Here is a 12,249-nt window from a genome sequence, read left to right on the forward strand (position 1 = left end):
ATCACAACCTGATGAGGAATTGTGGAGAGACAGATTTGCCCATCCGTACTGAGAAGTCAGTTCAGGTAAATTCAGGATTATAACAGGATCAGACAATGTGTATTTTTCTAGGGCTGCAACTTTGATTCATCAAGGAAGATAGAAAGGGTTTGCCTGTTGTTGATTGTCACTGTTTATGAACTTTTCTTTTTTTTTCTTTTTTCTTTTCCTTTGATGAAGTTATGACATACCATGTGCCACCTGTGGATTACAAGTGTAGCCCTTTGGATGTTACCGATGGTGGTCAATGGGGAAGAAATTATTCACACAAGAGCTCCGTTGTTTCCTCTCAAACCATTTATAGTGGTTTGGAATGCACCTACTGAACAGTGCCAGCGGCTGTACAAGGTGGATTTAGACCTTAAAGTCTTTAACATTCTAACAAATCCAAATGAGACCTTGAGTGGTTCCAGTGTGACAATATTTTATCACACTGATCTAGGGTACTATCCCCATATAGATGACAACGGCACATCCATCAATGGAGGAGTGCCACAGAATGAGAGCCTCATCAAACACCTCATGAAAGCCAAGTCTGATATTGAGCATGCCATAGCTATGAAGAAATTCCATGGACTTGGAGTCATTGATTGGGAAAACTGGAGACCCCAGTGGGACAGGAACTGGGGCAGTAAAGTCATTTACAGAAATAAGTCTCTTGAGCTTGTTAGAAAGCTGCATCCTCAGTGGTCTGAGATTCAAACTAAGAAAGTTGCTAAGGAAGAATTTGAAAATGCAGGGAAGAGTTTTATGAACAACACCCTTTCCCTAGCTGAAGATATAAGACCAAATGGACTCTGGGGTTACTATCTATACCCAGACTGCTACAATTATGATTACAAAAACCATCCAGATAGATACACAGGCAAATGTCCAGCCATTGAATCATTGCGGAATGATCAACTGCTTTGGCTGTGGAAAGAAAGTACTGCCCTTTATCCTTCCATATATCTGGAGCCCATGCTGAAGTCAAGCCCAAATGCTTTGAAATTTGTACACTATCGGGTTAAGGAAGCAATATGCATTGCTTCCATGGCTAGACAAGACTATGCTTTGCCTGTTTTTGTGTATGCTAGGCCATATTACACCTATACGCTCGATGCTTTGACAGAGGTAAGGACAGTGGGGAGTGGTGGTGACATATGTTGGTATCTAATAATTTTTCAGAAGCAGCCTCTCTGTGTTGCTATTGCTGTTTGTCTTGCATACTTACCTGACTGTATATGGGTAAAAACTGTAATGTTAGAGAAAGGAATTCATGGAAGATCTCGGGGCAGCTTTTGTCAGCAGGCAGTGCTCTGAAACCAGAACTCCCACGATGGAAGATGAGGTGCAATCTTCTGTGAGTTCTGAAGGTACACTACATGACAGTATGCACTCACATGAGTAGTTAAGAAACAGCAACAGTAGTACGTGAACCAGGTCGGAGACAAAACTGTGCCTCAGTGGCACGGATGGGGAGCCTGTAACCCTCTGAGTGACCAGTAATCATACTGACTGGGGCTGATGGGAGTTGGGGTCCAGCAACGTATAGTGGGCCATAGATTTCCCACCCCTGTTTTATGGATATGCACAGGGCATGTTTTGTGACAGTATTCCCTGGAACAGAGTGCCAACACCTCTTTTTTTGCTGCCCATGGCAGCCATTTTGTGCTAGCACCCATGGCACTTTTATAAAGACATGAGTACCCGCACCCCATTTTTTTTAAAAAAACTCAGATATGCAAATAATCCCTATCCCCACATGCTTAGTGAGACATTTAGAGGGCAGCGGAACTGCACCCGCTGGTGCATCCACTGGCCATACCTCCAAGTGTCCGTATATTGAGCATTAGTGAGAAGAGTTCCATATGGGTGTATCAGTCTGTGAGTAAGATTCTTCATGTGGTCAGAAATCCTGATTGGCCAGGCTCTTTATGGTATGTGTGACACTGTTTTTTTTTATGCTAAGGAGGCATTGTAAGGGGGGAAGGTGTTCACTTCAGCTTGATTGGCAAAATGTCAATGTCTCATCTAAAAGCGCTGGCCTAAAATAACCACAATAATTATACAGTGAGAGTTTGAACGATTATTACATAATCATGTGTATTGTTTGTACAAAAATGTATAGCGCTACCTTTTCACAGTCAACTGTCTTTTCTGCCTTGCCTGTTGTGGGGAAAAAACAGTTAGAATTATACACAGGGCAAGCAACAACCAGAGTCTTGGGATGTGGTGTGTGCGTGTGGGGAGGACAGTGTGTGATTTTTCCACCCCAATGAGAAAGCTTCAGAAGCTGCAACCAAATAAACGCAGCATATGGTATACCAGTTTTATTTCTTCTCTCTGGTCAAACAATTGTTGCAGATTGACCATGGACACATATTGAATTACAAAGGCTAGGCTGAAATTGCCAAAAGCAGCTAAAAGGAGAAGACCAAGGGACGTTTCCAGCTCTACCTGGAGATGCCGGAGATTGAAGCTGGGACCTTAGCTACAGCCATTCCTCCTTCCCCCTGGTGTCATCCTAGTTCTTTTTGTTTGTAGCAGATTTTGGAGCCTCCGTGTTTTGGGGGGCTACTGTAGCACAATAAGTGGTGAACTAGAATTCTTGTTTCATCAGACTGGGAACAATGGTGGATGAGCTCTTCCCAGACTCACTTGGAAATGGACTTGTCTCAGATTGAATTAATTTGGGTTCAATTGGACTCAGGCCCAGATTAAGGCCCTATCTGCCCTATACATTTAAAGCAGTATCCATAAAGAGGGAATTGTGCACAATCCCCAATCGGCTGTTCATAATATCAACTGAATTTTGTACATTCTCTGGCCATTATGGGATCTCCTTCATGGGTACTGCAGGTGAGGAAAGATTTAGCCAGGTGTGGAAGGGTTACCCAGCAGAGAAAAGTGGTCTGGGAGAGAAAAGTGGCCCAAAAAAGGTTGTTGATGCCCTAAAATATTCCCTATGGTGTATACATCCATTCCAGTGACATCTCTGGCAATCAGGTACTGCAGGGCATCTTTTTGCAGTGTTTCAAAAGCCATCCAAACCCATTTCACCAGAGGTGACCCCAAAAAGCAAGAGGTGGGTGTCTGTATCATGCTCAATGATGCCTTTACTTTGGCTCTCTGTTCACTATGCATCATGCTTTATTATATTGTGCATATTCATGGCTTACTTTTCAGGATGACTTGGTGAACACTATTGGTGAGAGTGCAGCATTGGGGGCAGCAGGAGTAATCTTTTGGGGAAGCATACGGTATGCCAGTTCTAATGTAAGTGAGTTTGGGTTAAGAAAATGTCCATGAGCTAAATTTTGCAAGAATTCTCAGGACAGTCTTGTCCTCCAACCTACCTATCTACCTACACACACACATATACCAAGACTCCAAAAGATGTCAGCAAACAGCCTGCTATTTCTGTGGTCTAGGGATGTAGGAATACAAGGGATCCATATGTATTCTAAGATTTGCCTTCCCAAAAACAACTCCGCAGTGGTTTAGCTCATGTGAATCCCCAAACCAAATTTAGAATACATTTGAATAGGACAAGCTTGGTGGCTCAACTTAGTGGTAGGAAAACTGCAGCTAGGAAAACCTGGATACCTGCCCATGACTGTTGTGTGGATAAATCTGGGGATTACAGCAGCACATCAGATGAAAAATGAAGAATGCATGGGTGGTATAATATTTTGGGCTCAAAAGCCCAAACCTAAATTTTAATTCTTCAGTATGGTCTAATGGATATATTCTAAGAAATGTACCTATTTTGTGTACATGTGATTCTGGTTGGAAAATCTGTGACCTAACAATCCTGGCCATTAGCTATTTATGCTAGACCTTGAATGGGGTGGCAAACAGGAAGGAACTACTTGCCTTTGAGAGAATGAGGGAGAAGGGAGAACCTTGTATTGGGACTAGCGGAAGTCAAATACAACACTTTCCTGAGTTTTCCTCGCCCAGACATTTTGCTGCTGTTCTCCATACCATACGCCAGGAATGGGGAATCTGTTTCAGCCCAAGAGCTGCATTCCCTTCTGGTCAACCTTCTGGGGGCCAAATGCCAGTGGTGGGAGCAGCCAGAAGCAAAAGCAAATGGAGCAATGATGTGACTTCTACCTTTGCACAGTAGGCTAGTTTCTACATGCACTCATGCAGTCCTCTCTGTCATTTGTCTAGACTAGCAACAGGCATGATCAGAGTTGAAGGACACATTCCAGCCAGGCAAAAACATTCAAGGAGGGTATGAAGCAGGACTGCACCACATACACACCATACATTTATTCCACTATTATTCCACTTTAAACAGTCATGGCTTCCCCCAAAGAATCCTAGGAAGTGTAGTTTATGAGGAGTGCTGAGAATTGTTAGGAAACCCCTATTCCCCTCATAGAGCAACAATTCCCAATGTGGTTTAACAATCAATCTCTCTTCCCAGAGAACTCTGGGAATTGTAGCCCTGTGAGGGGATAAGTGGTCTCCTAACAACTCTCAGCACCCTTCACAAGCTACACTTCCCAGGATTCTTTGGTGGAGGCCATGACTGTTTAAACTGGAATAAATGTACGGTGTGAATGAAGCCATGGTATGAGATATGGCCTGGGTACTGTGGCTAAGAAGGCGGTGTGGCTTGGAGAGAGTCCCAGTGGCCAGGTAGGTATGGAGGGCCACATTTGGCCCCCAGACCTGAGGTTACCCATCTCTGCCATACACCCTAGAAACCTGCAAATAAGTAAACAACTAAAGCTGAGATTTTTGTTAGTCAAAAGAATGTCAAAGTTGTCATAGCTGTGGTTGACACATTTCTTGATCCCTTGAGCAAATATCTATGATAGTCATTTAGGCAATAGTGCCAACTGCTTAGAGGTGCAATCCTATATTCCCACTTACTTGGGAATAAGCCCCATTAAACTCATTGGGACCTATTTCTGAGTAGAAATCTATAGGATTGCTCTGTAAGTAAACCCATCTTTGTCTTTGTTTACTTTTAGGTCAACTGTCTAGCTGTGAAAAACTATGTAAATGGTCTTTTGGGACATTACATCATTAATGTGACCTCTGCAGCCAAGCTCTGCAGCGAAGTTCTCTGTAAGAAGAATGGAAGATGCATTCGTAAAAACAGTGAATCAGATGCCTATCTGCATTTGCCTTCCCACAGTTTTAAGATTTGGTTCAATATCTCTGAAACAGAGAGAAGAGTAGTTGTGGAAGGAAATTTGAAGCAGGAGGACATAGCGGCCATGAAAGAGAAATTCACCTGTCAGTGTTACCAAGGCTGGATAGGGTTATTTTGTGAACAGCCTCAGGGACCCCGGAACTGTTTTCAAAGTGCAGGGGCTCAAGACTGGTGGGTAGGTCATGTCATGATGACCTACTTGCAGGTGCATTTTTTACATCTGCTTATTTAATGGGTTAAATAAATAAATCTGTCATAAATGCACTTGCAAGGACTTTTGTAAAACCATAGAAGCTTTCCATTTCTTACTGGAACTTCATGCAACACCTTTAAAATAAAGATGTATGAAATAAAAAATGAAATGGACTGCCTTCAAGTTGATTCCGACTTATGGTGACCCTACAAATAGGGTTTTCATGGGAAGTGGTATTCAGAGATGGTTTTACCATTGCCTTCCTCGGAGGCTGAGAGGCAGTGACTGGCCCAAGGTCACCCAGTGAGCTTCATGGCTGTGTGGGGATTCGAAGCCTGGTCTTATTTTATTTTATCTTAAAATAAATTAATTAAAAGTACAATCAATTAAAATAAATAAAAAAATCATAGAATACATTTTAAATTAAAGAACAATAAAATAAATAAAAAGATCTCATGAAATGTAATAAATAAAATAAAGATTTTAAAATAAATAGTATAGTTGTGTTTCTTGTATTCTGTTATTTATAACACGGATATAATAACAGGTGGTATCATACTTAATAACAACAAACCTTAAAGATTGGTTCAGAAGGGGTAGCCATGTTAGTCTGACATATGAAAACACAAACAAGGGGTCTGTGGCATCTTAAATAAATTTGTGAGTCTTTAAGTCTTTGTGAGTCTTTAAGGTGCCATAGACTCCTTGTTTACGTATTAATAAACCATAAACATTACTGTGGCACACTTAAGACAAAGGTGGCTTGGCGTTCAACAGTTCTGGTGATAAATTCATTCATAATGTTTTCCAACGGAATTTTTGCTTGTGCACATGAAAAAGAAGATGTGTAAGGTGCTTCTGTGTCATGCGATTACGCAGGCATGTCTTTATTCTTCTCAGAGCACTGAAAGAACGTTCTTCTGATGTTGATGACGCAAGTATGGTGTGTAAGACCTGTACCAGCATAACTTGGTCTAAGAGATTTCGGACTGGCTAAAGCTGTTGTTTCAATGATTGTGAGATGTCTTCAATAGTCTTTACTACAGCAGTTGGAATGGTTGTTGGGAGGAGTGACAGCTGTGCCAGGAGCCTGTTCATATCAAAGTCACAGCTCTGAACTCCAAGGGCCTCTCTGAGCTCTTCTGTGCTGCTGAAATGCCTCCCACATGAAGCAGTCACTAAAGCATTTTCCAGTATTACTAGTTAGTCTATTGCTCTTCTGTTTTACTGAGATCAAGATCATGGTTGTTTCATCCTTAACAGTACTTAGTGCATCACCAACCATGTCACAGCTGTGGGCAACCTCTTGCAGAGCCAAATCTAGTGAGTGGTTGCTGCAGTGTATGTAAACTGACTTGGGTTTAATATCAGTGATCTTTTTTTGAACACCAGAGAAACGCCCAAACATATTAGCTGCACCATCAAAGCAGTGTCCACACAAAGCATGGAAATCAAGCCCCAGTCAAATAATCATGTCTTTCACAGCAGTGAAGAGAGTACAAACTGTAGAGTCAGAAGGGTTATAAACACCAAGGTATTCTTCTCATATGTTCAATAATTCACTCTCTACCCAACGCAGACACAATGTAAACTGCTCGTCTCCAGTCACATCTGTTGTCCCATCAGCAGTTATTCCCAAAAATGGCTTGATTTCACCTCTTTAAAGATGTCACGTTTCACTCTTTGAGCCATAATTTCAAGTCGCTCATTTTGGATATCACCACTCAGCCATTTGTCTCTTCGTGTCAGCTATCTTGTAAGAGCAAGTACATTTTCTGAGTGTTCCTCCAAAAGGTCAATCAAGTTGACTGCAAGCCCCTGCAATGCTTGACCTGTACGGAAAAGGTAGCACACAGAACTAAAGATGGTGCACAGTGCTTCTCGAGCCTCCTGCTTACTTGAATGCTTTGTAAGGAGCATAACAATATTCATACTTTTCTCTTTTGTTAGATGGTATCTCACAGAATCAATGTGGTAAATGCTCTTTTCATGAGACTGGAATTGTTCAACAGCATGTTTCCAATTTGAGAAACTTTTAGAATAAAACTTACTTTTACATTTGAAGAATCCTTCTTCTCTATAAATGCGTGCAGCAATCATGGCAAAGAACTACATCACGATCCATATCATAAGGAAGCCAGGTGAGCTTCTCAAACCATTTCAGCTGACAAGACCTATTACCCTTAGTTTTGGAAATTTATAGGATTTTGTTGGCACAAATCTGGTGGTCGAATATGGCGGTCCATCTCTTTCTTGAGGATCAACCTCAGGGTGTTGATCATCTTCATTCAGCTTGCTGAATTGATACAGGCCTTTAGGTAATTCTTCTGAGGCAGAAGCTGTTTTCTTTGATGGCAGCAGCCAGGCATCAAGCAATGGCTTTTTTGGACATTGTCCTGCAGCCATTCAGAAAAAGCAACCATTTTTTCTTTCTATTTGTGTGTGTATTGAAAATCACTGTATGCTGCAAAGAAGCCATGCTGTCACTGTGGCTCTAGAACAAAAAATGAATTTTTTATTTTTTTTTACAGAATTCCTGAACGTACGGGGGAAGCTTCTCCCCAATAGGAATTCCGTGTTGGGAATCATAGAATAGTAGAGTTGAAAGGGGCCTATAAGGCCATCAAGTCCAACCCCCTGCTCAATGCAAGAATCCAAATAAAAGCATTCCCGACAGATGGCTGTCCAGCTGCCTCTTGAATGCCTCCAGTGTCGGAGAGCCCACTACCTCTCTAGGTAATTGGTTCCATTGTCGTATGGCTCTAACAGTTAGGAAGTTTTTCCTGATGTCCAGTCGAAATCTGGCTTCCTGCAACTTGAGCCCATTATTCCGTGTCCTGCACTCTGGGACTATCCAGAAGAGATCCCGGCCCTCCTCTATGTGACAACCTTTCATGTACTTGAAGAGTGCTATCATATCTCCCCTCAGTCTTTTCTTCTCCAGGCTAAACATGCCCAGTTCTTTCAGTCTCTCTTCATAGGGCTTTGTTTCCAGTCCCCTGATCATCCTTGTTGCCCTCCTCTGAACCTGTTCCAGTTCGTCTGCATCCTTCTTGAAGTGCGGAGACCAGAACTGGATGCAGTACTCAAGATGAGGCCTAACCAGTGCTGAATAGAGGGGAACGAATATTTCACACGATTTGGAAACGATACTTCTGTTAATGCAGCCTAATATAGCATTTGCCTTTTTTGCAGCCACATCGCACTGTTGGCTCATATTCAGCTTGTGATCAATGACAATTCCAAGATCCTTCTCACATGTCGTCTGGCTGAGCCAAGTATCCCCCATCTTATAACTGTGCATTTGGTGTCTTTTTCCTAAGTGTACAACTTTGCATTTATCCCTGTTGAATTTCATTCTGTTGTTTTCAGCCCAGTACTCCAGCCTATCAAGGTCCCTTTGAATTTTGTTTCTGTCTTCTGGAATTGTGGCTTAAACAGCTGCTTCCTAAGTACATTTACCTTGGAGTAAATCTCATAACTCGATGGACTTCTGTGTAAACACGCATACAAATTGGGCTGCATAGCTTATTTTTGCATTCCTTATTTATTCATGCCACAACTATAACCTAAAATCTATTTTGATGCTAAATAGGATTTGTTTTCTATGCAGGTCAGCTAAACTATTTAAGGGTTCACACCATGTCTGAGTTGAGAACAAAAAAAATTAACAATAACATGTCTCTACTCTTGTCAAAGTAACCATACGTAAGGTACAATCTCCACTTATGAAACTAATTGCATTAAGTTAGTGAACCTGCTTATGTTAAACTGTTTGAAAGTTTGAGAATCCTGTATATTTGATTTTTTATTACAATTTCAACTGTAATATATGAGCAGCATTTAGCTCAAACTGATATTTATAAAGCATTATACTCACTAAAGAACGATCTTGAGTCACTGTGTTGCAGGTCTTTGCTCTTAATCTTCAGTAGGGCTCCAACATACAGATTAAAAATGGCTGCTGCAAAGCTCTCCTCCCTGAGTTCTCCCAGCTCCAAGAAGCAGTCCCTCTGTTAGCTCAAGGGAAGTACTTTGAAAGAGAAAGTGTTCCTTTCTAAGGTATGTGAGCCCCTTTTATGAACAAAATACACCCAAAATAATGGGACAGAAATCTGGAGGGAAGAAATGCAAATGCCCCAGCAGAGATCTCTAGGCCACTGGGTGAAGGTGTAGCATTCTGAGTACAGTAGGGCCCCACTTTACAGCGCTTCGCTTTACGGCGATTCGCTAAAGCGGCGGCTTTCAATTAGGGAAAGTCGCCGCATTAAGGCACTTGTTCCACTTTTACGGTGGGTTTTTTCTGCCGTGCACCATTTTGATGTCATTTTTGCATGACGCACCCCATTATTGTCAGTGGGTTCTGCTTTACGGCGATTTCCGCTTTACGGCAGCACTCCGGAATGGAACCTGCTGTATAAGCGGGGCCCGCCTGTAGTTTAAGTGTATTGCCACCTAGTGGCCAAAGAGCAGATGTATTGCTATAGCAAAGGGAGATTGAGCATGCTCCAGTTTGCTGGCTGGAACTGCTCCTAAAATGGCTGCCAGAGTGCCAGGCGAAGGCCTTGATGAAAACAGAACAAAATTAACACAGTAATCTGTTAGTATTCCTGGCATGGTTTCCATAGATTACAGAAGTGATGCTCATGCTCTGGAGACCTGTTTGTAGTAGCAGTGCGGGAAACCATTTTTTGCCAGAACTTAAGAATCACTATCAATTTTGTCTGGTCATTTCGAGGGGGGGCTCAGCCCACCCAAACTTAGTCCTAGGGGGGCTTCAGCCCCCCTGCCTCCCCTGTTCCAAGGTGTGAGGTGCTTTTTTAAAAACTGCAACTCATGTTGGCATGCCTGTGAGAAATAGGAGGGGCACTGGGACTGTTGTGGGACTGTTGGAAGGGTGATCAAAGGATGCAGTGGACTGGTAGCTTGATGCAGTGAATCATGGGAGTGGACTGATGCTTGTGATGAGAGTGGAGATCTAATAGGTGCACCGTAGGAACGCTAATGGCAGCAATTCTCCTCTGCTAAATTTCTTCCTGCATTTGAAGGTTCAGAAAAATCTGTTGCCAGCATCCTGAAATTCTCCTTTATTGAAAGAACTCAACCGGCATGGAACCCAAGGAGTAACAGAGTGGTTGAAGAATAACAGAATGGAACTTCCAGGAAGCTGCTCAACTCTAGTACAGAGAGTGATCACTGGTAAAGAGGGATCTGATGTAGAGTCACTGGTAAAGAGGGATCTGATGAGGACTGAGGGACCAGAGATGGTTACTACCAAACCTGTTACAACCGTCACAGGATGTAGTGTAGGGCAGTTGCCAGGAAGGGCAATGGTTTTACAAATGTGGCCTGGGTTAGGGTTTGTGGGGTGAGCATAGTCTGTCTTCTTCACAGTGCCTGCTTTGCCTATCTATAAAGTCATGAAAAATACAGCTGAGTGAGAAGCAATACTCTGGTGTAAATGGGGTGGCTCTTTCATGGGGGTGGGTGGGATGATATATCTAGAGTCACTGTGAGATCCACCCTTTCCCTTGTTGCCTTTCTCCCCACAGCACCAGTGCTCAGTGGGCAGAGCAACATCCAGAGTGCCCAGCAGTAAGTGGAGCTGCTTCCTTGGGACATGGTGAACCAACAAACCCTTCTAAAGGGTCTTCTGCAGTGCGCATAGGACCATAAAGCAACAGCCATGTCTCAACAGGAGTTCCTCTAACTCTTTCCTCAAGCAGCCCAGCTGCTGCAGTTAACAGTTGACCACTCCAGAGAATATGGGTACCTCCACCTTCTTGTAGTTCAGGGGTCGCCAGCTTGGTGCCCATGGGCACCAGTGTGCCCCCAGTACTTGCTATAGTGCCCGTGAAAGGTCTCAGTAAATATCCACTTAAATATCCACAGGGCACGTGAGACTGTTTCCTCATCCTGCTCAGCTCCTGATTGCATTGCTTCAGCCTCTCCTACATTGAATACCTTCCCCTTAAATATGCCCACATTTTATTTGATCCCAGGATGGGACACTCGCCTTTCTTCTGTTCAGACCAGAGGAGAGGTGCTAAGACATCTCTCTGTGAGCAAGCATGGCAGTGCCTTTACCCGCAGCTGGTCCTGCTGCACATCCTCCATGAGTGCTTTTGCCTGGCTGGAATGTGTCTCTGAACTCGGATAATGTTTCCCTAGATGGAGGCTAGAGAGAGGTGTGTGAGTGTGTGTAGAAACTAGCCTACTCTGCAAAGATAAAATCTACATTCATTGTTCCACCCACCTTTGCCTCTGGCTGCCACCCACTACTGTCATGTGGCCCCCAGAAGGTTACTCAGAAGGAGGTGCAGCCCTCAGAAGGGAATGCAGAAGAAGGTTATTTTCCTGCACTGGGTTGAGGCATTGAAGAAATGATTTGAATCATTCCACTTACATAACACAGCACTACAGATATAGGTATTATGTTGGCATGACAGCGAGATCACAAACGTATTGCCAAATAGTGAGCCAAAGCGCATGTTTAGAACTGAGGTGTTGCTGTTGCATGATATTTAGTTCATCATGTAAAACACTTGCTAAAAAAATCCATGTTTTTAAATATATATAGTATACATTCAAGAGCTAATAAAAACAAATAAGAACCAGTTGGAAATATATTAAAGAGAAATATATGTTCTATTTAATGTTTTTGTTATAATTGAACCAGTATAGTAGGGATTTAACAATTAATGACTCTTGTTTTATCCATTTATGTTGTGCTTCTATAATGCTAATTAGGATTGGTTTGAAAACCTTATGGGAATTCCATTGTAATTCTGTTCTTGGAACTGATGGATGAACTCTCTTCAGAAGATTTGAGGCGGAGATTAAATAAATTCAGTAATTC

General features: G+C 42.6%; 1 protein-coding gene across 1 annotated transcript; it reads left to right on the forward strand.

Moving 5' to 3' along the window:
* The first annotated feature begins 231 nt into the window (after positions 1 to 231).
* LOC133363353 (hyaluronidase-like) lies at positions 232 to 5,429 on the forward strand. The gene is made up of 3 exons (XM_061582754.1): positions 232 to 1,152; positions 3,208 to 3,297; positions 5,013 to 5,429. The coding sequence occupies exons 1-3, from the start codon at positions 232 to 234 to the stop codon at positions 5,427 to 5,429; spliced, it is 1,428 nt and encodes a 475-aa protein (XP_061438738.1).
* The last annotated feature ends 6,820 nt before the right edge of the window (positions 5,430 to 12,249 follow it).

The sequence above is a fragment of the Rhineura floridana genome, chromosome 8, assembly GCF_030035675.1.
Source record: "Rhineura floridana isolate rRhiFlo1 chromosome 8, rRhiFlo1.hap2, whole genome shotgun sequence".
NCBI lineage: Eukaryota > Metazoa > Chordata > Lepidosauria > Squamata > Rhineuridae > Rhineura > Rhineura floridana.

Excerpts from the sequence above, each read along its gene's own strand:
- LOC133363353 (XM_061582754.1), top strand. The coding sequence starts at position 232 with ATGTGCCACCTGTGGATTACAAGTGTAGCCCTTTGGATGTTACCGATG. Across the intron at positions 1,153-3,207 it reads CGCTCGATGCTTTGACAGAG|GATGACTTGGTGAACACTAT; the intron begins GTAAGGACAGTG and ends CTTACTTTTCAG. Across the intron at positions 3,298-5,012 it reads TACGGTATGCCAGTTCTAAT|GTCAACTGTCTAGCTGTGAA; the intron begins GTAAGTGAGTTT and ends GTTTACTTTTAG.